The sequence below is a fragment of the Ursus arctos genome, unplaced genomic scaffold (assembly GCF_023065955.2).
Source record: "Ursus arctos isolate Adak ecotype North America unplaced genomic scaffold, UrsArc2.0 scaffold_7, whole genome shotgun sequence".
NCBI classification, from domain to species: Eukaryota; Metazoa; Chordata; class Mammalia; order Carnivora; family Ursidae; genus Ursus; species Ursus arctos.
Genome location: NW_026623089.1, coordinates 32,738,772 through 32,763,641, shown reverse-complemented (window position 1 = coordinate 32,763,641; position 24,870 = coordinate 32,738,772). Strand labels below are relative to the sequence as shown.

Genomic DNA, 24,870 nt, shown 5'->3' with positions numbered 1-24,870 from the left:
TCTGGGCCCCAGAGAAGGAGAGCAGAAGACCTGGCTGCCGCCTCCGGAGCCCCATCGAGCCCTGACATGCTTTGACCTTCCGCTTTTCCAAACACAATGCCTCCACCTTTCCCTGTCCTCACTAACTTTCCTTCCTTCTGTCCAATTCAAATGCCATTTCCCTTCTCCTCACCAGCAATCCCAACTCTATCCAAAGCAAGCTGTCATGGGTTAAAAGCAATCATGTGCAATCATGGGGTCTTAACAGACCAGACCAGACCCAGCACACTCATTTCCCTCCTTCCCTACTGCCTGTGATCACAAGAAACAAATGTGGACAGAGAGGAAAACTCTAGTTTGAGGCCTTGAAATCCAACTTCACAAGCTTGTTTCCTCCAAACTCAAGTATGCTGTCATGAGGTAGAGAAGACGGAGCTCTGATTCCGAGAGCTGTTGGCAACATTCAGAAACCCAAACCACAGGGGACACATGCTTGCCTCCCCTCTACTGTTCCTTTCTTTTTAATAACAAGCTTTGGAGACACAATTCACATATCATACAAGTCACCCATTTAAAGCATACCTTCTACTGTTTCTTACAGACATTCCAGCATCATACTTGAGTGCTGGTTTTGGTGCCCAGGCTAGACTGGTACCACCTACAACCTATGTATCTTTGGACAAGTTACTTAATCTCCGTAGGTCTCCATTTCCTCACCTGTAAAGTGGAGATCATGCTATTATTTGTTGGGAGGTAATTCTCTATGAGTTCTTGTGTTTCTGCGGCGTCAAGGCTATTTATAGGAGGAATAACCTTGGAAGACAGAGATAGTGTCTCTCTTTCTCTCGCGAGCAAAGGGCCAGCATGCTTCCTACCTATTATAAAAGATTCAGGTTCCCTAAGCTCAGGTTCCTCTCCTGTTACACAACCACTTCATGTTTAAGTGTCATCTGACCATCTTCTTGTCGCCCTGTGGGAATCGGGGCTCTGAGAACTACAGCAGATGTTACTATTGGTACTGCTATTGCTGTTGGCAAGGAAGTCCTTTGTCTCTGATCCAGGAGTCCTGTGTCTCCTGCCAGCATCCATGAAGTATGGCAGGTGACCTTGTTAACTTGCAAGTAAGCTAAAAATCTCAGACCCTTCATGATTTTTGACACTACCTACCTTGTAGGGCTATAGGCCAGACTCAGTAAAGTGATTAGCACACTGGTACTACATTCACACATAATAAGTTCTTAAATGTTAGTACCAGCTGTTTTTATATTTCCTTATTTTATTATGGGGCACCAATGACATATTTTAAGTTTCTATGGACTTATGCTCAGTGGGTATTACATAAATATTACCAAGAATGATGATGGAGAAGATTCATTTAGCAATTTCTAGGAAAAGGCTTCATTGTCATCCTTTTTTCTCAGAAAATGGAAAAACTTACCTTCTTTCAGGATCAACTATCCAGTCTCCTTCCCATTCCCAGCCTTTTGGAGGCAAAAAGAATTCCCTCTTGAGTTTTATTTTTCCTGTGACATCAGAAAATTTATGACGACCCACTAATCCGGAAGTGCCCCATTTTCCAAACATAAGAGCTTGATTTTCATACTGTTAAAAACAAATTAGAGAAACACCATCAGAGAGAAGGGAAAAAAGCCCACCCATAAATTTTTAAGCCCATTTAAGCTAAACCATGGTAGAAAGTGAAAAAACTTTATACCTAGAAGGTACATACCTACCTTGGGCTGCTACTCATTATGCAACTGGGGGTAAATCACTCATCTTTCTAGACTCAGTGTTCCTATTTGTTCGTTGGGGATAATAGCACCAGTTCTCATAGAATTGTTCAAATGTGCAGTTGAAAGTGCTTTATAAATAGTGGTTCCATTATTATATTGAATGTCTCCATTATTATATTGAATGTCTCCAAATGGTTTTCTGGACCTAATTTTTAAATACCCATAAAGTCCTCAATTTATGAATGTGCGGGCTTCTAAGAGTTTATTTATAAACAGTCTATTGCCTAGAACTTGGGGCATGTTTCCCCACAGAATCAACATTATAATTGATGGTACATTTCCCAGGCAGTCTACAAAGAACCTGTCTAACATATGAAGGTCCTTTAAGGCCCCAAACTTTATGGGGTCTAAAAGCTCTGTGCCTTCATCCCCTCTGGAATGTAGTGGGGATGAAGACCAAGACCTTTCTAGAAGCAGGTTTAGTGGCAAAGACAGAGTCTTGTTTACAGGGCATGTCTGTCTAAGTTCAAAGCTGTAAATCTGCAATGGTCTGCTCTTCACTCTGTCAACCATCAAAACGGTTGAGATTTGCCAGTGGTGAGTGTCCCTCTTTGGGTGCGAGCTGAAACTTCCATTTTTCTGCTGATAAGCCCATTGAAAAGATGATTTGCAAGTGACAGGGGAGTTTGAGATTGAAGAAGGAAGAAGTCTGAGTAGAGGTTTGATGGGGAAATTGGGTTTAAGCAGACACACCAGTACCTGTCTCAGATATGGGTTCTGAGCCTTGAAAGAAGATAAGCTCAAGGAAGCAGCTAAAGAAGAGCTATTGTCACAAGGGGCTGTGAGACTTGGGAGCATGTGCATGGCTCCTTTGGTTTCTAAGTGACAAGGACACAGAGTGGAGGAGCAGGGTGTTCCCACCACTTCTGTCTGGAAGCCAGGATGGCTATAGTAAAATCTAGTCAAGAAGTTTGGCAAGACCGTTAGCACAGGTGAAGTACCTCAGCGACCTCCAGAAATGTAGTAGGGGCTGGGAGTGCTGGTGGATTCTGCAGAGAACTGAGGTCTACTGTTAGCACAGGAAGGCAAGAACCAGTGAAATGTCCATTATTGTTATTAATGTGCCCCTACTGGTGCCCACAGGTTGTGCTAATCTAAAGAAACTAGAGTCATGCAACTAAAATGCATGGATCGTCTCTTTAACATGAATTGGAACTAGAGTCTGAGCTATGCAGGGAAGGATCTAGAAATGGGAAAGGATGAAAGGGAGCCCTGGACTGGCTGATCCTTGTTCAGTACTAGCTTCTTCCAGCTTAGCTCTAGCCTCAGAGCTGGAGGGCAGGCCTATGCCCAGAAACCCTCCACGAATGCTGGAGCGAGTGTCTCCTACCTGTGCCCCGAGGCCCCCACTCCACATTGCCAGCTGACCGCACATCAATACCTGTCATCCAGGGCCCTCCCTGTGGCCTCCAGCACACCAATGGCACTTCCAAGCCTGCGCCGTAAGCGCTTCTTGTGTCTCCCACGTATTTCATTGTTTCTCAAAGTGGTCCACTGAGGCCCCACGTCCACCCACACAGGAATCATTGCTGGTGCTAATCCCTCACTCAGTGACACAATCAGAATCACCGGGGTGGCCCTGGCGGTCGGCATCTTCAACAGGATACGCAGTTTTATAATCACTTAGGGAGGCTTTCCCTAGGTGAGGAATGCGTCTTCTGCTGTCCAAAGACCCCCGCTTCCAAGCACAGCTCTCCAGGTCTGCACCTCCCCAGCGCCCTCATTACTGGGTTGTCTATGTGTGAATCACACCCGAGGGTCCCAGCATGGACAACAAAACCTCCTGCCAATCTTTCCCCAGCTCCCCAGGTGAAGGTTCCTCGGATGGGGTTTTAGGCAGTGCTGACGGCTGTGGCTGATGGCTGGGTGCTGAGGGATGAATGTTTTCTCCAAGGATGACAAGTAAGAGGAACCCCCCCACCAAGAGGACTAGATAGTGATGTCACTGAATGTACCATTTCGGCGAAGACGGTGAACGTTCCTTCCGCGAAGCTATTGAACTTCTTCTCGACAGCACTCAAGCCCAGCCAGATGTTCACTCGCAGCTCCGCGGGCACCTTCGGTCCGTGGGCTTTCTCCTGCGGATACTGTGAGACGCACAATAACAACGTGATGCGGGGGCAGCACAGGCTGGCACGTTACGTTCAAGCGCAGAGCGGACTGAACGTCTGATCGCGGCTCTCCCCAGTCTAATTTCACGTTTGCGTAGCTAAACTATTTCCAAACGACCCTACAGCAGAGATTATAACAACAACGAAAGCGGCGGTTCTCAAAATGTGAGCCACAGAGCCCTTGTGCCCTTGAGACGTTACCAGGAGGTTCATGGAGTTAAACTATTTTCCTAATAAAACCAAGACGTTCCTGGTCTTTTTCACGGTGTGGACGGTGCAAAAGCACGTGGCTGAGACTCGGGGCGCTGCAGCGGGGATCAGGCCAGGAAGGCCAGCCCGAGCCCGTGCTCATGAGAAGGAAACAAATACTAGTCTTACTTATCAATTCCCTCAATAAAACAGTAAAAATTACTAATCTTATCAAATCATGATCCTTGAGTACATTTTTTTAAACTTTTTTTTTTTTTTTAAAGATTTTATTTATTTATTTGACAGAGATAGAGACAGCCAGCGAGAGAGGGAACACAAGCAGGAGGAGTGGGAAAGGAAGAAGCAGGCTCATAGCGGAGGAGCCTGATGTGGGGCTCGATCCCACAACGCCGGGACCACGCCCGAGCCGAAGGCAGACGCTTAACCGCTGTGCCACCCAGGCGCCCCCCCCCCCTTTTTTTTTTTAAAGTAGTCTCCACTCATGACTCCGCAATCAGGAGTCACGTGCTCTAGACTGAGCCAGCCGGGCGCCCCTGTGACATTTTTTAATATTTTGTTAACGAAATGGAAAGAAAAAGCTCTTGTGCAATTGCTTGAAATGTGAACTGAATTAGCCTTTTTTTAAAAATGGAAATCTTTTTTACTTGAAACAGCAACTGACAGACAAATATGGTTACTCAGGCTTGAGTATGGGGCAGATGTTTCCTTGAACATAAAGTAAGCCTGTCACTTCAAGGACAATAATGGACTGTATTCTGTTGCCAATGATAAAATTCAGGCTTTCAAGTAAAAATAAGAATTCTGGAAAACTTGTATCTGTCATGGTAAGTTTGATAGCATCCTGATACATAAAGACTTTTCTGATGAGTGATATTAATTAATGTGATTTTCTTTCAATGTTGTAAGATGAAGTGTGTCAACGTTAGGAAGATCTGCATAACTCAATGAACTGATGTTTTCTAAATGATCAATGCTAAATGTTGCAAAATCATGCATGGATAATAGAACCATTCAAAGTACAAAATAAACCAGTGGATTTCAATGCAGCCGAGAATGAAAAGTTCACGCATACAGTTCCAAATTCCATGCTGCAAATCACCTTTTAGAAGCTACTACTTGAGTCTGGTGTTATACCAAAAACGTGTATCCACAATTATCTGAAAAGGATATTAAAATACTTTTCCCTTTTCCAATTACATATCTATGTGAGGCCTGATTCCCTTCATATACTTTTTTTTTCTTTTTAGAAATTTTAAAAAAGATTTTATACAGAGAGACAAAGAGAGCAGAGGCAGGGAGAGCAGCAGGCAGAGGTAGAGGGAGGCACAGGGAGAAGCAGACTCCCCGCTGAGCAATGCTGGGGTGGGGGGCTCCATCCCAGGACCCCGGGATCATGACCCAAGCTGAAAGCAGATGCTTAACCAACTGAGCCACCCAGGCGCCCCTCTCTTCATAGACTTCAACCAACTTATTTTATGAGATTAAATGTAGAAGCAGATATGAGAATCCAGTTATATTTCTGTGAAGCCAGGCATTAAAGAGGTTTGCAAAAATGGAAAACACTCTTCTAATTTTGTAAAGAGAATACAGTTATATTTTATTAAAAATACGTAATTTATGTTAACATGTAATGGGTTTAATTATTGTTATTTTAAAACATAAATATTTTTAAAATTTCTCATTTTAATTTCTATTACAGTAAATATTGATAGTTATGACCCACATAAACAAAAGCTCTCTGGGGTCTTCAATAATTTTTTTTGAGTATAAAGGGGTCCCAAGACCAGCAAAAAACCCCAGTGAATTAAATGTCTCCCTAAACTGGATGAGTGTTAACAAAATCAATAACTACATACAACATTGTCTTGAAAGCATTTTGCTGTTTATCCACTGGGTTCTAAAACCTAATACTGAAAACACCATGCTGCCTCCTGTCCCACCTACTGCAAAATTTTATTTATTAGTCAGTTTGCTTCCACCGACTGCTGACAGACACAATTATAATTGTGGTTCTATCCTAAGTAAAATTTGTTCCTCCAAGAGATACTTGAAGGAAGTTAATCACTCTGGTTCTATTTTAACTCTCCCGATTAAAGAACAATGAGTACATTTATTAAAAGTTAGTAGATATCTCCTTGTTTTAAAAGAACACTCTACCCTGACTGCTTTTTCTCTTCTTGATTTTTATTTCTTCCCCCAAATCCGAAGAACTGGGCTGGGGTTGGCCAGGGACAGGAATGTCAAACCAGGCAGCTCTGGGACTATTTTGATTTCTTGGTTTTCAGCCCCAGGCCCTCCCCTGGTTCTCCATAAGCACACACAGAGCAGTTTCTAATGCGGGGTCCTGGGATGGGCTTAAGGGGGTCTAGGTAGCTCCTGAACCACGTGTTAAATGTTGGATGCACGTGAGATGTGCACTCTTCTAGAAGAGAGGGCCGGTAGCTTTCATCAGGTTCTTAGAGGAGCCTGTGACTCTAAAAATGTTCAGAACCACTGCCCTAAAGCAGCAAATTCTCAGAAGTTTTCACTCCGAGGATCCATTTGGTCAGGGCATAGATTGCATGGACTAGCTATATTACTTTCGCTTTTTGTTCCTACTTCCTGCACACTCACTAGAAGGGAAGGGGAGGAAGCACTGCTTAGCATGAGACATTAGAAATAACAGGAAAATTCATGCCAGAAAGCACAGCATTCACAATGTCACGTTAATGTTAGTGTTACAGAGATCTCTACAGAAGTGTCCTGGACTGAATGCCAACAGACGCCAGACCACTCTCTAGGAATTACCGCCCTAGGGGAAGGTGCCAGGAAATGGGTCGGAACTATCACGATCTCCCTAGTCATACAACGATCAGCAAAGAAAGCAGCCCCTTCTCGGGACTGCGGGCTTTGCATTAAGTAGCTCGCGTTACACAGGGATGAAGCTGTACCTTCAGCAGGATGGTCTGGGTTTTCCCGCAGTACTTCCCAGACGCACTCTCCCCGCTGGTGGAGTATAAAACCTGATGTGCAGGAATGCGAGCATAGGCCAGTCTCTTCTCTCCCCGGATCATCCAGATGATAATGTCGGGCATACTGTTCTGTGGCTGCAAAAGGAAGCAAAGCTGGAGTGAGTCTGCATACAGAGGGACCAGACACGCTGCAGGCTGGCTCCTCGGGGCTCCCCTTAGCAAAGAAACTCTGTGGTTAGGGATCCACCTGAATTCTGAGTCACCTATCTTCTGGGGGACCACACTGAGCCTGCAGGCTGGGAGGCCCACTGCGGCAGGCCAGAAGGAAGAGGGTGCAGCAGAGGGGGTGCTCCACCTGCCCAAAGACTGACCTACACAGCTCTGAGAGGTATTATAGGAAATACCCCTCTCCTCTCACCCATCATTTGAAGAAAACCCTCAACAGCGGTCCGGGGTTACGGGTTTCACACATGGCACAGGACACGGACAAAGCATCTGCAGCTCACAATCCAGGGTTCGCCACACCTGAGATGTTCATCTAGTTTTTTAAAAACCTTTTTCTGACTGTAACGGTGATATAAGTTCACCACAGGAAACTTTGGAAGTCCCAAAGCACAGAAAGCAGAAAACAAAAATTACTTCTAATCCCATGTTTTTGCAAATGTACTTCTATCCACAGATAAACTGCGATCCCCTTCCACCTGAACGGGAGGGGTCCCCCACTCTCTCGGTTTTCCGGTTCCCAGAGGTTAATAGCCGCCAACATGCATCCAGCACCACAGCGTGCCCCGCACTGTGCTAAGCCCTCTATATTCATCTTCTTCTTGAATCTTCACATGCAGGGCTGTGAAGTGAGTACTACAATGATCTCCATTTCGCATCTGGGGAAACTGGAGCTTAGAGAGGCTGCCCAAGTTTACACATGGCAGGCCCAGGATTCACAAGCAGGTCCTCCCAATCCCAGGCAAAGGTGGCACTTCACCCTCTAAGCCACACAGATTTGCCACTTTATCCCTCTACCTGAGGCATTCTCTGACTGTATCATGACAATGATAATGATTTCTCTACTTTGAAGACCTTTCCAGGTCCATCAACTCAAAATTCTTCTCCTGTCCTCACTTCAGTAATGCTCAGGCCATTACACATTAGCATCCAGCCCAGTCACTCCTTGGTTTCACCACCTGTCAGCTCTGCTCCATATCCAAGATAACGTGCTGGATTCTCCAACCACCTTCTCTAGCCGTGGAGCCATTCCACAGAACCCCTCTTCCATGTCAAGTGACCTTTGAGTACTTTGAAAGTCCTACCTCTTCAGTCAGTTGCAGGAATTTCTCAAGCCAGTCCTCAATCTCCGCCAGTGTAGACTTCACCTCTGTGGCCTCAGACCTCATCCTCACAGCTGCCTCGTGGATCTGGGAGAGAGATCGGGACCGCAACTTTTGGATCTGAGTGTCAAGAACTGTGACGTTAGCTTTTCCTTCCATGAGAGGCAACGTGTACCTAAAGAAAGAGAAGCAACAGATAGCCTGCAGAATAGCTTTTTGGGCTTCAGAGCTGTCCGATTCACCGATGCCTGACTTCCATCTTGCAAGCCGCACCAGTTCCCCACCTCCATCAGCATGAGCATGTTTCAGCTGAAGTTGAGTGTATGCGGCACCGGCAGAAGGCACCTGCCTGGCAGACTCTCCTTGACTCTCACGAGGAATGTGGTCGGGTGGGGGGATGAAAATTCCAAAGCAATTTCTTGGGTTTGACTCCAGGCCCGTGGAGTCACGGGAGAGAAGATGGAAACAGCTGCAGCGTTTGGGAGGAACAGGCCTTCCTTTCTTTTGCGTCTTACAACCAGCGTACAGACCCGCAAGACGAAGGAGGGGAAGGCAGACGACAGAGCATTCAGCAGCAGGGTTCTTAAGGACCATGCACCCCTAGGCAGTCCGTGGAGGGGGCGGGCGGGGGCTCAGGAGGTCTGCAAACCCCTGGAACTTATTTAAAAAGTCTGTGCCTGTGTTGGCAGGCAGTGTGGCGTATGATAAAGGCCGCATGCTTTGGAGCCGACCATCTGGGTACAGATCCTGGCTCCACCATTTACTAGTTCTGTGATCTTGAGAAGTTAATCTCTTGTCTTCCTATCTTCAAATGTGGGAAAACAGCATGTGTCTTTTAGGGTTGCTGGAGAAATAAATAAATTCACACACGGAGAGCACTTAGAACAATGCTGACTGCAGAGTGGCTATCATCTTCAAGCTTCGTCTTCCTCACTCTCATAGTCTCATTAGACATTCAAAGGGGCCCATTAGTTCCCAAAAGGCTAAGAACCACTTGTGGAGGCAAAGCGCCCATTAAAATGAGAAGTCTAGAAGAGCTGAGCTGGGGCCAGAATTCACCTTCTTCTGCAGAGTCTTCCTCTCACCACGGCAGCTGGTGGGGCCACCGGGTGAGCGTGTCACCAATTCCAGGAAGTTCTACTCACATTGTTTCTACCTAGAAATTCCATTGATTCGAATGTCCCCTAGCTTCTTAAATGAAGGAAATCCTAGCGTGACTTCTTATAAACACAAATTTCCTGTTAAATCAAGTTAAAAAGATTCCATTTGATTCTTCAAAAACAGTTCACATCTACTTGGTTCAAAAACTGTGTATATAAATAGTTCTGTGTTTTGCTCAGCAAACCCTAAAATTCACAGAATTTTCTACACGAAAGTATTACCAAGTGTTTCTATTTGGTTGCATTAGTAATTAAGGCAGTGCACTGGAAAGTTAAGTCCCTGGAATGAGTCCTTGAGGCAAAAATGCATACGGAAGCTGCTGGCTCCAAAGTCACACATGAGACCTTCAGTAAAGACTTGTCTATGTGAGGCATATAGCAGGGAAAGTTGTGTGGATAAACCCAACTCTGGGCATCAGATGTGTCATTTCACCTCCTTGGGCCTCTGTTTCCTCACCCGTAAAATAAGGAGACTGGGAGAGATGACCTCTTAAGCCCCAGATTTAAAACCTCTGAATTGAAACTAGAGCCTAGCCTTGATCTGATCTCAGCTGCGTTTCAATGACCCAGCGAAACCACTAGAAGGCACAAGACGACAGGGAGACCGAGGACATTAGCCCTGGGCGGAGGGGCGGGGGGGGGGGGGGGGCAGGCGGGGTAGGGACCATCCCTGGTTTTCGCTGCTTATGAGAAGTTTTCAATATGCTTTTCTTTTGTAACTTCCCTGTCCACTGCACTATTAGTCAATATTTAAAATGAGTTTGGAATGAATCACTTCCCCCTTTGATTTCCAAATGCCCAGATCTGAGCTGTTTCCCCAAGTCAGTTATAAAAGGTTCTTTGGCTCAAGTCAAATCTACTGGCTTTGTGAAGGGAAACTTAGCCAGAGTTCAATAGGCATTCAGTAAAAAAGACAAGTAAAAAGCCTGTTTCTAAAATTGTGTTTGTGAATTAGGAATGTTATTCTGAATGGCAAAGTCAATGCTCCACCCCTAAGCCCCATATTCTGTGGGAGACAGGAGTCCTCTTTCTTCTGGCAGTAGGCACCCAAGGATTGGCGGGAGGGGTCAGGCCTGGGCCTGCTGGGATATGTTTCCTGCAGGGGCCTCAGCCTCTCGAGGCTGCTTTAGAATTGGCATGGAATCCGAAAGTGGTGCTTTTCCTGGTGGTGATTCAGAGACTCCTCCCAGTGACTAGGGCCTTTTGAGAATCTTGACTAACTCAAATTCATTTTTCAGGCAAACACTGGAAACAATTCTGGTGACTCTTTTAGTCTTACAGTTTTAGGGAGAAGAGCAAGACCGGGAATTCTGAGATAGGAACAAGATCACCGTACCTTGTATCTTCTATGACTTCATCGATCAACTTCAACCATATTTCGGCCAGCTGGCTTGCAGGAACTTTACCTTGCATCCCTGATTTCAGAGCCTCTAGGTTCAATTGCTGGAGAGTTTGGAAAGAGAAAATAATTGGTCATTGTGCATCATGCCCTTAAACTCAGTAAAGGTTTAATGTTTATCTTTAAGAAAAAAATGCACAAAAGGCTTAACCGAAAAACCAGAGCATTTAATTTTTTTACATTTAAAAAATGCTCACCATAGCTTAACACTATTTACTTGCCTTCAAAATGCAATCAATGCTGACATGTACAAGTTATAGGACAATGTTTCCTCTACCTTCGACCTTCGAAACCACGTAGGTATTTTATGTATTCAGAAAGGAAATAAAATAAAACCAACAAAGATGGGTGAGGGAACCCCAACATGGAATACAAAACAGAAACAAATGACCTATATTACAGATGAATAACATAAGTACACCAAACTAACCCAAATAACTTTTGAACATAATATTTGAATGATACTCTCTCAGTTTAAAGAAAAGAACCATGAACGTATCAAACTCTAAATTTGTTTGTTTTTCACAGTGGTTTCTCTATGGATTTTAGGGTTTAACAAATGACCAAATGAGGTTTCTCACTGTTGGAGAAAGGAGTTATAACTGTAGAAACTGGGAAAGCTAGAATAAACCTCTGATATTAGAACGGAATTGGAATTATCCTTATAAATTCATTGCTTTTCACATATTGAGAGATCTAGAAATACACTGACTTGTGAATGGTGTGTGGGTGCGCGCTTGTGTTTAAGCCTGTCCACTGAGAAGGCCTCGAGGCAATGACATCTACACAGCAGTCAGCATTCTGATGCCCAGATGTCGGTTTATACACGCTATTCTAAAAGGAAATAGAATTCTCGGGAAAATGGCGATGTGGGCTGGGGCAGGTGAGTGCAAGATGAGCCCGGAACATACTGTTGTGTCACTTCGAGCATCTGCTGACAGACGGATGGAGAGAGGGTCCTCCGTGATTACCAAAAGTCCTGATCACGGGAAGCCGCCATCCCATCCAGCTTAGCATGGAATAGGGACAGCCTGGTCAATGTTGATGAATGAGGCTGAAGAACACCCAGAATAGAGAGGTGACCAATTTCTTACTAATCCCCTCAAGACGGAGGACTGGAAGTTAATACCACAACTAGACTGCATATCAGTTGCAGCTTTATTACGTGAACAATTACGCTTATGTTAACTTAAACCTACAATTCTTCTTCAATATTGTCTTTATAAATAAAACAGTATTTTTAGATTTTGCTATGGACTCTTCGATCAGGTATATTTCAGGACCCCCACATATATTGGTCCTGCCCTGACAGAGGTTAGATCTTAGAAAAAATTAATACTAATTTAATTTGGAAATCAAAACTCTAATAACAGATGGCTTTTATCAGCACCTGATAGACGTAATTTAATATCTTCGACTTACTTAGAAATCTCCCAACCATACGTCCCTTCTCCTCCTCAACGTCAACTAGATGGAAAATTACAGATACCACATCTATGCAGTTTCTACCAGAGGGTACCCCCAAACCTCCAAACAAGGTCCTCTAGTTTACAAAAAGAGTATCAAATGTCAGGCTCTGGTTCCTCTGAGCCCACCTCTTCCCACAGTGGAGATTTTTACTCCTTTAGCAGTAAGGTTCTAAGGACTGCATGTTTCTATTGGAGTGAGCCATTCTCCACGCCACACCTCATTGTGGCAGAAACTGTGGGTTGTCCTCCTACTTCGATATCCACCACCCCCTTCCTCAGTAAGAGGGCTTTCATCCGGCCATCTGCCAACCCAAGCATAAGACTGCATTTCCCAATTCCCTTATAGTAAGACGTGGCTGTGTGACTGTTCCGGCCAATGGCGAATGAGTAGAAGTCAAGTGTGTGACTTCTAGGTCTTTCCCTTCAAGGGAAAGGCCTGTGTCATCTACTTCCCCACTCCCCTTCCCTCAGGCTGGAGGGCAGGTATAGCAGTGAGCCGCCTCAACCATGCGCACAATGACAACTCCTTAGTGGTGGCAGAGCAACAAGGGGGAAGGAGTCTGGGTCCCCAGTACCAAAGACCCTCCATACCAGCCTTGGAACACCTACCTCAACTGTGTTACTAAAGAGCTTTTATCTTGCTTATCACTATATCTGAGGTCTTGTGTTAGAGGGGTTTAGCCTAAAACTAACACATAATTTACTGTTTGGTGGAAAGGAAATGTAGAAAAGATAAACTTACCAGCCGTTCTGCCATGGCTAGGAGAATGTTCACCGCATCCAGACGATGACTAATGTCCTCCCAGTATGAAGTCAGGGTAACAACTGGCTTTGTGTGGGCCCAAGGCAAGTAATAATAGTAGTTCCCTGGTGTAGAACATTGAGAGTCAGTGAACACTGGACCTTTAAACAGCATGATTATTAAGAGATGTGCAAACTGGAATACTGACTGATCTGTACAAGGAATGGTTTGGGATAATCTGGTTTTTAAGTTTTATCTGAAGGAACTGAGGGATAGTTGTTTAGAAAATCTCTCTAAAATACCCTAATAACTTGAATACAACAATTTCAGGATCTTGTAATATTCAGGATCATGTGTCTGAACATCACTGATGATTACGTAACATGGCCGCAGAAAATACACAGCATAAGAGGTTAGATTGTATGTGTCTGCACCTGCTATTCTAAATAAATATTTTTGTTGGAATTGGGGCAAAAAAAAAAAAAGAATTTTCTGTTTTCTAAAGCCTTAGCTGGATACATGGGGTTTGGTATTACTTAGAGCCTTACGATGGTTAAGAATCATCAGCCAACATTTTCTAGCACATTTTATATTTTAACACTGCGTGTACAGAATTTAGGTAAAAACTATGGCAATACTGTTGGAACATTCAGTTGGAATTTCTCTCTTCTTTCTGTATACTCTCAAACCATTTGTTGATACCTTCACTAGAGCATTCTCATACTCAGCTTTCTATTATGACTTATTTTATACACTAGTTTCCCATCCACCTTTGTTCAAATACAGCTATTCAATCCTCACAGCAACTTTGGAGAAGAGGCTGAAACTGAAGGTTACAATTAAGTGATGTGGCTAAGGTCATAGTGCTGGTGAGTCATAGAATAAAGACCAGAAGATAGATTTTCCAGGGCTTGAGCCAGAGTCCTGCCCACATCAACTACTCAATCTAAAAGTAGTTTGGGGCTTGTTTGGGTGGCGTTGGGCAGAGCAGGAGCTGATCTGGGGAAGCTCAGAGTTCAGCAAGTTGCCATCTTATGATTTTACAAGGCAGAGCCAGTGTGAAAGTTGGACATGGGAGGGGGAGCTAAGGTTCAGACCCTGGCAAAGAGCCTGTGACTTCTTGGGTTTGACCAGTCTTGAAGGTACTTGAACTCCAGACACCTCTCTTTCCCATTCAACCTTTTCTTCCCACAGACCATATGCTGAATGTAATGGCTGCCAAAGGGAGAATATGCCGGGTGCTTCTAGTCCTGTGGTGCACCCACTGTAAACATGTAAGGAGAGATGGTTAGAGGGAGTCTTACCATCGAATACGGCACAGCTGTACTGAGTGGTTGATGCCAAAGGCTTACAAGTCGTGTCAAATTTGTTGCCATAGTTCCCAATGCTGACTTCAAACTGAATGGCCTCGCCAACATCTTGCAACATGGTGGCTGAATGGAACACGGCAGACAGGCTATACTTCCGCCTTCGCTGGTATTTCTATAAAGTATGAGCAGACATGAGGCTCAGTGAAACTTGTTTTGCTCTTATTCATATGTGGGTTTCTAGCAGGTGTAGTTTTAAACCTAATAATTGGTATTGAATTATATGCCAGTAGAAAATGTTCTTAAACCTAGCAGTTTCTCTTGTGCTCATTCAAGTGGGCAAAGATAGAAGTACCAAGATGTTCACTGCAGTGTTGACTGAAATAGAGTAAAAATGAAAACAATACATATGTCTATCAATAAGTCACTGGTTAAGCAAACTATGTTACAGCCGTATAATGGAATAAAGTTAACAAAAAGACAGGTACATCCATATGTGCAAACATGGAAAAAAGATATTTTTAGGTGAACCCACTGAATATTTTAATATTGGCATATGCATGAAGGAAATCTGGAAGAAGAGAAATAAAATTGTTAACAGTTATGTTGGGGAAGGTAAAGAGATTATGGCTAGCCTTACCTTCTACCTTTTTAATTGTTTGAATTATTTAAGTACTAATTTTCTAATAAAAAACAATAGAGTTTTATAAACAATAAAGATTTTTACCGTAAGGTTTTAAAAATAAGTGAATTTAGGTGAACTTTTTTTTCTGTTTTCTGAAATAGAAATCAAACGTTGTTTTTTCCTTCCTTTTTAAAAAAATTACTGGCTTCCTGAGTGTATGTGTGTGAGGGAGCTGAACACAGGGCCGACAATGACCACAATGAGGATCTTTCAGCCTAGCAGACACGACCGTGAGCCCTTCAGGCCTTCCTTCATGTGGGTCTTCAAGTCTCTTGAATCCACCTCCTGTCCCAAATCCTTGCTCAGATGGCATCTCTCCTTCTTTGTGGATCATATCCCCACTGGTCTTTGGGTACCTTGCCTTCCTTAGTCAAACAGAGCCATATAATGGTTTATAAACTGCTGTATTTCATTATGTCCTAGGCACTCTGCCACGGAATATTGTTCACATCGAGAACCTTTCCGGGTCCCTACTGGCACCTGGTCTCTGCAGACACTTGCCCTAGCTTGGGGTGAGACTCTAGTGGTTACTATAGCGTAGCCACATTGGCTACGTGCTTCACTAGAGAACTCGTGGAGACCCATGAAGGAAGGATAATACTCGAATTGTTTGACAAATTCTCACCATACCAAGTTTAGTTTGAACACCCTTAGAGAAGGAACTCCCAGATCTGCAGTCCTTCAATTTGAGATTTGGAGGCCACGCTGCTATCAAACCGGCATATGATGACTGTTGTTGATTTGCTTTTCTGCATCCCTACCTTGCTACCAATTTGTGTACCATAATCTAAGTAGCAAAGGAATGACACTTTTCACCTCCAGGAAGCTAACAAAAATCACTTGATCCCTGCAGGATATTTATTAACTGATTTTCCTTTCTTTTGTTATTCATTCATAACATGGCCTTTATTCTATTACATGAATCACGATCACGGGTAGGTCTTCTGCCTTGCATAAGAATGTGTTCTTTCACTTACAGAAGTACTTAGACAATAATTTCAAAACCTTCTTCTTTTCTTAAATTGTGGTAAAACACACATAACATAAAATTCACCAACTAAATCATGTTTAAGTGTCCAGTTTGGAGGCATCAGGGTCATTCTACTGTTGAACAACCATCACCACCATCCATCCACAGATGTCCTTCTATCTTACAAAATTGAAACGCTGTACCCATTAAACGCCAACTCCCCATTCCCACTTAGTTTCTGTTTCTATGAGGTTGACTACTCTGGGTATCTCATGTAAGTGGAATCAAACAATATTTGTCCTTTCGTGACTGGCTTATTTTACTTAGTGTAACGTCCTCAAGGCTGTTGCATATGTGTCAGAGTTTCCTTCCTCTTTAAGACTGAGTAATTCTGCACTATATTGCCAAAAGATAAACTGAGGTATATTAAAGTTTTTAAGATTTTATTTGAGCAAACATATTTGATGGGGCAGTGACAGAGCAGAAGTGGTTAAGAGTGCTCCATCTGCAAGACCCAGGGGAAAGACTTTGATAGAGCAAATGGGGAAGGAAGACAAGGGAATTATTTGACTGGCTATAGCTTAAGTGGGCACATTATTTGGGAAAGCCTAATTGGTTATTTGCTATTTGTTGCCTTTTTGTTTTCTTTCTTTTTTGAGATTTTATTTATTTGAGGGAGAGAGCGCACGAGCAGGGGGTAGGGTCAGAGGGAGAGGGAGAAGCAGACTCCCCACTGAGCAGACAGCCCGATGCAGGACTCCACCCCGGGACTCGGTAATCAAGACCTGAGCTGAAGGTAGACGCTTGACTGACTGAGCCACCCAGACGCCCCTGGTTTTGATTTCTTAACCTTGAGGCATTCATAGGCTTACGTTCTGGTTTGCTTATATAGGCTGCCAAGGCATTAGAGCCACTTCTAATGGCATCTTTGTGTAATAAATTTAGCAGTGTGTACAGATTACAGTCATCTATCGATGGATTGCTATCAATGGATTCCTTCTACCTTTTGGTTATCATGAATAATGCTGCTATGAACACGGGTATACAAATACCCATTTGAGTCCCTGCTTTCAATTCTTTTGGGTATATACACAGCAGTAGATTTCTGGATCACATGGTAATTCTATTTTCAACTTCTTGAGGACTGTTTTAAGAACATCTGACAGTGACTGTAGTTTGTTGTCTTGAAGAACCCCAGGACATTCCACTATTGCGAAATCTCCATTTTGGTTAAAGGAATTTTTGACATGGTATAATGGAAACCTCCAATAGCATTTCATCAGAAATCCTTCAGTGTCTCAATTTTTTTTGAAAGTCTTTCCAGAACATTGGTTTGAAATCTTAGCTGCATATTGAATCACCGGAGGGGCTTTAAAATATACTTAGAGCCGGGCCCCCCATCCCAGAGACTCTGCCTAGCACTGTGAACTTAAAATCTTCCTTTCATTAGTCCACTGTCACTCTGGGAGACATGGTGTCGGAGACTTTTCTCATTTGTCAGGAGTCCCCTTAACTACCCACTAAGTAGTACGCCTAATCCTCCTGAACTATCCATGGTTCAGGAATACTATGGGAAGTCTGGGTTTGGTTTACACTGTGTGACAATTAGACACTAGGAAGTAATTTGTATTAGTCAGAACTTATAGATACAGCATAGCTTCTTCTTTGTAAACCATCCGTGAAGATAGAAGAGAAGGGAAAGAGCAAAAATACGAAATGTAATTTGGGGCTAAGTCAGGGCCCAGAAACAACAATGAGTTTTGAAGCTGGAGCCATCTGCTAATGCAGGGGCTGCAGAGAAGAGAGAAGGTGCCTGGGGAGGCTCTGGAAGGGGTGGGGATGCCACTTCCGGCTGGGCTGACACTGCCTTGCACACCTCTATGTGGCCACGATTCCATTAGATCTCCCCGGATTTTCCTGAGCAGAGCTTGCAGTCACCCGCAGAAGCCCTGATAGGACCCTCAACTCACCCTGGAGAGTTTGAGCTCTAAGATAGTAATCTGGGTTCTGGCCATCACCACACCTGCCAACAGCCCGGCACACACTGTGAGCAAGCCGCCCCAGACGGGGCAGCGCCTTGGACCACTTCGCAGGTCCAAACTCCACAAGGGCAGGTGATCTACTATCTGTTCACCCACCCCAAAGCCAGGCTCTGGACTAGTGCAGCTGAGAATTCGGCCTTCCCCCAGCCCTTTCCCACTTCCCCTGTGCCTTCTGGGCTCCAAGAGGTGGAGAGAAGTAGGAACAATCAACAGGGTTTAGAGAAGTCTGGAGCCCCAGTTTTCGTTCCCTGAGTAATCTTGGGGCAAAACTGCTAAAAACAGGGAAGTTAAAGAATGTAAATTATAATCTATTGAACAACGATGGATGTTTCTTTGACTCTGTAGGGCCTTGGGGCTCTCTTTCTAATCATCAAAGACCAGTGCATGTTGTAGAGGGAGGTGGGATAGGGTAGAGTTTCAGGAGTAAATTTGGGGAAGGGGGAAATTTTTGTTAAGCAGAATACTGAGAAGAGGTAACAAGTTAACAGCTCTTAAAAGTGGCTGTGCGACCACTAGGCATGGGACATTAAGGGTCAGTGACAAGGAGACTGTGCCAAAGAAAACTGCCCTACTTGCCACCTTTGGTCTGTTTACTAAAGATGGCTGACCACTGGTGGAGCTGGTGGGAGAATCTGAATGTGCCATTTCAAGCAATATATATTGAGCACTTACGGAGGCCAGACTAATGGGAGAACTCAAGGAGGTTCTAATTGAATAGAAGACAGAATGCATGTTCATAAAATACTCCCGAAGTAAGTCAGGTCCCACGCAAAAAGACTGGGAAGGAGTAGGAAGGAGGTTGTCTAGGAACAGATCTCAGATGATGGAGACAAAACAATGGGGTGCTTCAGTGGCCAGGATGAGGTTCCAGAAGTCTGCAGGTGTCTGGATAGGGCTGGGATTGCAACACTTGATCTTCTTCTACCAGCCTGCATCTCTCAGAGGGTCTCTTGACTGGAGCAACAGTCCAGGTTTGGTTCTAAGGAGGTGGGACAGCTCGGGGCTCTTTGGCAACTGAATAGGAAAAATTCACTCTCGCTCCTGTGTTCCTCCTTTACTCTCAGAGGATTACCACACTGTCGACACTTTTGACACAGACGTGTGGGGGGATTTTCCCACACCAAGCAATTCTGCGACACCAGTTGGGTGTCCTACAATTTAAGTCAGTTCTGACACTATCTACCTGGAGACACATTAAGGGCTCAGTCCCATAAGACTGCCCTTCCCCCACTTTAGATGCCAATTGAAAGTCCAGGTTCTGATCTGTCGTCTATAAATTGGAGGTTCCCATGACCTCCTCTCAGGTTTGATTAACTTGCTAGGGCAGCTCATAAAACTCAGGACAACAGTTTACTTACTGTTTACCGGTTTATTATAAGAGGATATGATAAAGGTTACAGGTGGACACCCAGGTAGAAGAGCTGTGTATGTGGAAAGGACGAGCCGTCTCAGGCACAACACTCTCACAACACCTTTATGTGCTCACCAACTCAGAAGCTCTCTGAATCCTGTATTTTTGGGATTTCTATGGAGGCTTCATCACATAAGTCTGATCAATCATTAACTCAATTTCTAGCCCCTCTCTTGAGAACGGGAGGTGGGGCAGAAAGTTCCAAGCTTCTAATCATGGCTTGGTCTTTCTCAAGAACAGCCTCAATCTAAGAGCCCATGAGTCATCTCATTAGAACAAAAGACTCTCCTACTACCCAGGAAATCCCAGAGATTTAGGAGCTCAGTGTCAGGAACCAGGGTCAAAGAGCGAATACTAGTACTATTATCTTATAGCAAGGAAGTGTCCCTCTTCAGCGCTACTGGAAGTTTCATTCCTTGCATGGACTTGGAACATGGGATCTTTGGAAATGGGAAAAGGGTCAGGATCAACCTCCTAGGCTGACTGCTCTCATTAACCCTCCTGGTGCTTAATGCAAATCTGCTCAGCTCACCCTCTTGCCAGGCTCCTGGTTGCCTGAACTGTGACTACGTCTTCAGAATCTCAGCTTCTCTCCTGCTTTTTAATGTTACTGGGATTTTGGTGTAGAGATTTCATTTTTGCTTTTATTAAATTTATGACATAAGCCATTTTTCTGTCTGGGTTTAATTATTGGATCAAAGAAAACTAACACTGTTTTCTATTTCAGTTTTTAAAAAGCCATTCTTTTATATGATTGACATATACTGTAGACACTATATATTGTTGACTCTTTCTTTTTTTTTTTTTTTTTTAAAGATTTTATTCATTTATTTGACAGAGAGAGAGAGACAGCCAGCGAGAGAGGGAACACAAGCAGGGGGAGTGGAAGAGGAAGAAGCAGGCTCCCAGCGGAGGAGCCTGATGTGGGGCTCGATCCCATAATGCCGGGATCACGCCCTGAGCCGAAGGCAGACGCTTAACGACTGCGCCACCCAGGCGCCCCTCTTTTTTTGTTTTTTGGGTTTTTTTTGCTTTTATTTTTATTAAATTTATGACCTATGCTTCTTTGTTTGTATGTAATTATTTGGAGTAAAAAACCTAATTCCGTTTTGCCTTCTAGTGGCCATACTTTGTCGAGCATCTTCCTATCCCTCTCCCTCCCTCCTCCATTATGAGTGCTTCTAATAAAAGGAAGGATCACGGACTTAAATTGTGTTCTGGTGATAGAACACAGCAAAAGAGGCACTGTAACTGTGAGAACCCATGACAGCATTTCTGCCTAAGCCCAAGTTCCAGCTGGCATCCTCAAGAGCTGATCTGTAACAACTCAAGTCCAGAACACGCATGCCATACCAGCTGTGTCCATGGAGGCCTTTGGGTGGTTTCTAGCCATTTTCTTGCATGACCCTCACAGCAAATGGCATGTAAGCAGCTCCATTTTTCCACGCACCCTCTCCCCCACTTTCCTAAATTTGTTAAAATCTGTTACAATTCCTGGACTTCAGAGCTGACGGTGCTGTGGGGTGGAGAGAAAGACTCTGACCAGGACCTTACTGACTGGGGGAACCTGCTGCTTCTGGCTCTGTGTCTAACAAGTAAAAAACCAAAACAAAATGAGCTTATATTGCTTGAGCCTGTAGCATACACTTCTTCTAGAGACACTTCCTGATTTGCAACCTATTCTGCATGAGTAAGGTTTGAAAAATCAGGATAAGTCCAGCACTCAAGGTCTTCAACGGTCCCCTTTTATTACTATGCTATGGCGGATTTATCATTTGCAAGGATGATGTTCCTGAGATTGTAGCAAGCCCTAAAATTCAAGATTATTCACAGTATTCTATCATCACCTCCATGGAATGTAACAAAGTAACTGAAAACATGGAGCGGGGGCGGGGGGAACTCCTTCAGACCTAAGTAAGAGCTGTGCACTGTGTCAGGAACACAGAAGCACAGAACCTCTCTCTCCCGGACACACACACTGGGTGGTTGGCTAGGTGCACCCACCAGCATCTCAGCTCAGCAAAATCACTCCGGACCACACATCAGAAACTCTGGGATAACTCCAGAGTAGTCAAAACCATTGACGTTAACTCTAAGAATGGCATTATGGCACCACTGGTATTTTAAGTCACAAATGGTATTATTTATGTGTCTGTACATCAGTGGGGATAGGTAGGGGGATAAGGAGTAGACTGATGGAGAGAGACTTGGTAATTCTTGAGATTTATCTCCCAAGACCATGAAAAAGAAATTATAATTATGTGACGTGACGGAAGTGTTAGCTAACACGACAGTGGTAATCATACTGTCTTATATGCAGCTAATGAAGCATCGAACTTTACATCGGAATCCGGGGATGTACTGTATGGTGACTAACACAATATAATAAAAAATCATTTATAAAGAAAAAAAATCATACTGTCTTATATAAATATACCACATCAACACAACTGGGCACCTTAAGCTTATACAGTGAACATACAAATAAACTAGCATAATTTATTTTTAAAAACCCATAATAATGGTATAGGGTGTGTTGGAAATGATTTAGTGAGCAAAAGAGACAGGGCTAATTTAATACTGGGCTATCCATCACATATGTTAACAAATCTGTACTGTAGATGTCAACTCATAGACAAAAAAAAAATGGGGCATTGAATAGTTTCGTGATAATAATATTCTTCTTTTGGTATTTATTGCCTTGAGTTAATAACACTGACATTTGAATTTACTAGGAAAAAACTACATCTGTAGCTCTCTACCATATGGATCATGGGTGTTATGCCTAAGTTGTCTCCATAGAGGGGAAAGAGCTGATTAAAAAAAAGAGAAGAAGAAATGGTTGGGGAGGTGAAGTTGGAAGACTTCCTGCCTTCCAGGAGGAATGGCGCTCAGAGCTGTTGTAATGTGGGCATTAATATAAATATCCCCTCACATGCTGGGAAGTCTGAGATATGCCTCCTTCTGAAAGTGGAAATGATTAGTGGTGGCACCGACACCATTTGGGATGGCTCTTGCGGCCACCTCCCCACAACCAAACAATCCCAATCGGCAAACAGGCCATTCAGTTTGGGGATATCATTACTCTTGCCAGTTTTCAGTAGGAAGCAAACAGCACAAAAAATGAAGCAAGTCTCAGTTTAGATAGATCAAGAGGGTGCTAATTAGATCAAGAGGTCCTTGTTCTGACTCGGTCTCTCTCCAACTCCGTCATAGCTGACCCTTCAGTTCCTGGATGTCCCCACTTGCTGAGGCAGGCCAGTAAGAGCCATCCCGCCACCAGTCCTCTAACATACCCTCTTCCATACCAAGCATCATCCACACTCCAACACTTACCTCCACAACAAGCAGATCATCATTTGAAATGGGCTCAAGCTTTTTGTCTGGTGGTGTCTTTTCAAGAAAAGTGCTTAATTCAACCAAGATTCTGCCTCTGTAGGCAACTCCTTCCCCCTGAAAGGCAACAACACAGGATTATTCCTCTAGGTATGAACAATAGCAAAAAGAACTCTTTCTCTAGTCAGGCTCATCCAGCTACAACTTCGTGTTTCCTTCCCATGGCCCTAACCTCCAAAATCGGTCAGCCAGTAACTCTCTCAGTTGGATTTGGGTCTCTGGTTTCTGAAAGAAAAGCCAGTGACTTCAGGAAGGATCCCAAAGCGACCCAGGGGAGCCAGGGTTGAAAGGGATCTTAGCCATGACTGAGGTCAGAGGCTTTCAAGCCATGCTCTAAATCCTGAAGGGGTTTCTGGAGGCTGGGGGTGGGAGTAGAAGGTACTCAAAGTCTCCCTCACCCTACCTTAGTACAGCAGTGCTGCATTTATCTGCATAACTTGGCTCCTTCTCTCCTCTTTTCAGGAAGGGAAGGCTGTCATGCTGGCAACCAGGGCAAGTCTCAGAGTAGCCAGGAAATAAAAGAGGAAGATGTTCTGGGTGCGGCTGAGCATGAGGATGAAGAGCGGATACTCCTCCCTCTATACCTAGCAGTGCTGGCAATAGAATTTTCTGGAGAGTAAGGGAAGGCTTCCACCTCCACAGTCAGTCCTTTAGCCCAGCTCTCCTCAGGACTTTCTCTCTACCCCAGTCCCTTTCTTGGGCCTTGAGAACTGACTCAAAGACATTACTTCTAACGTGCTGGACAGAGCATTTCCCATCTCTGGGCCTCCATATCCTTATCTATAAAAGGAAGATGTTGGATTGGATTGGGGATAGTGAACAGTTTCTTCAGGCATGTCACCTCCAATCATTTGGCATATTCCTAGAACACAGTGTGGAACAGAATTCTGAGGCAACACACATTTGCTTATTAGGAAAGAGCCAGCACTGATCATGGACATGTGCCCTAACTGCAGGACCAGGGCAATGGCCATGCCATGCATTCGTAATTGCCAAATCAGCTGGCCTCCAGGATCCTCTCCTAACCTTATGTTCAAAGACTTGAGGAGCATGGGACTTCTGTCTTTCAACCTTGATCAGTCACATGTCGGATCTATGTGTGTATTTGTGTGTGTGTGTGTGTGTGTGTGTCCCCTAGATATGAGACTTAATTATAACCATTATAAGAAAGAATCACATTAATTGGTGTTCATTAATAACAAACCTTAAATGAGAAACTAACCTTTCCAGTATTTAGCTCATCATAGGGGTCTGGGAATCCCGTGTACTCTCTGGGGCTTCCGTAAAGGTTCAGGTAACAAGGTCCAAATGTTGGAACAAAGCCCACCTCTGTTTCTCCTGTATTTGCTGAGAGATAACATCATTATTACATTTTAGGTTTTTAACACTCAATCTATTAAAATAAATATTAGTTATTAGTTCGCTGAGTGAGAGTATTTTCCTCTAATTTGTGAGTTAGTTGTATTAGCACAAATGATAAGCACTGTGAGACTTGCCGTATTCCCCCTTTTCTTATTGCTATAAAATATTAAATAAAAAACATTTTTGGGGTAGTTCAGGTAAACTTATTACAGAAAGAGAATGTTATTCAAATGAAAGAATAATAAGACAAGTTGATCTTCACATTTTTTGCAAGTTTATAAGTGGCATTGAATTAAATGTGTCATTGGTAATTGGGGTAAAAGATTATACAGTTTGGGGAAGTCACTTAAATGATGTATATCAGATTAACTGTATTTTTCCCAAAAAATGCCACTTAGTCTAAAGTAGTTAGTATAAACATGGCACATGCTATTAAAAATACAAGACATTTGGGGCGCCTGGGTGGCTCAGTCGTTAAGCGTCTGCCTTCGGCTCAGGGCGTGATCCCAGTGTTATGGGATCGAGCCCCACATCAGGCTCTTCTGCTGGGAGCCTGCT

The 24,870-nt window shown here is 43.8% G+C and overlaps 1 protein-coding gene across 6 annotated transcripts in view; it reads right to left on the bottom strand.

Annotated features, from left to right (window-relative positions):
• The window catches only part of MYOF (myoferlin), a 158,832-nt gene that overhangs the window by 48,021 nt on the left and 85,941 nt on the right, over window positions 1–24,870 (bottom strand). For all 6 annotated transcript variants that reach the window (XM_057308896.1, XM_026481667.4, XM_057308897.1 and 3 more), the window contains 9 exons: window positions 24,173–24,297; window positions 22,891–23,007; window positions 14,444–14,621; window positions 13,140–13,264; window positions 10,866–10,972; window positions 8,352–8,544; window positions 7,024–7,179; window positions 3,728–3,859; window positions 1,418–1,581 (listed from right to left, as the gene is read on the bottom strand). In XM_057308896.1, the coding sequence (XP_057164879.1) occupies window positions 1,418–1,581; window positions 3,728–3,859; window positions 7,024–7,179; window positions 8,352–8,544; window positions 10,866–10,972; window positions 13,140–13,264; window positions 14,444–14,621; window positions 22,891–23,007; window positions 24,173–24,297 (1,297 nt within the window). The remainder of the gene's footprint in view (window positions 1–1,417; window positions 1,582–3,727; window positions 3,860–7,023; window positions 7,180–8,351; window positions 8,545–10,865; window positions 10,973–13,139; window positions 13,265–14,443; window positions 14,622–22,890; window positions 23,008–24,172; window positions 24,298–24,870) is intronic.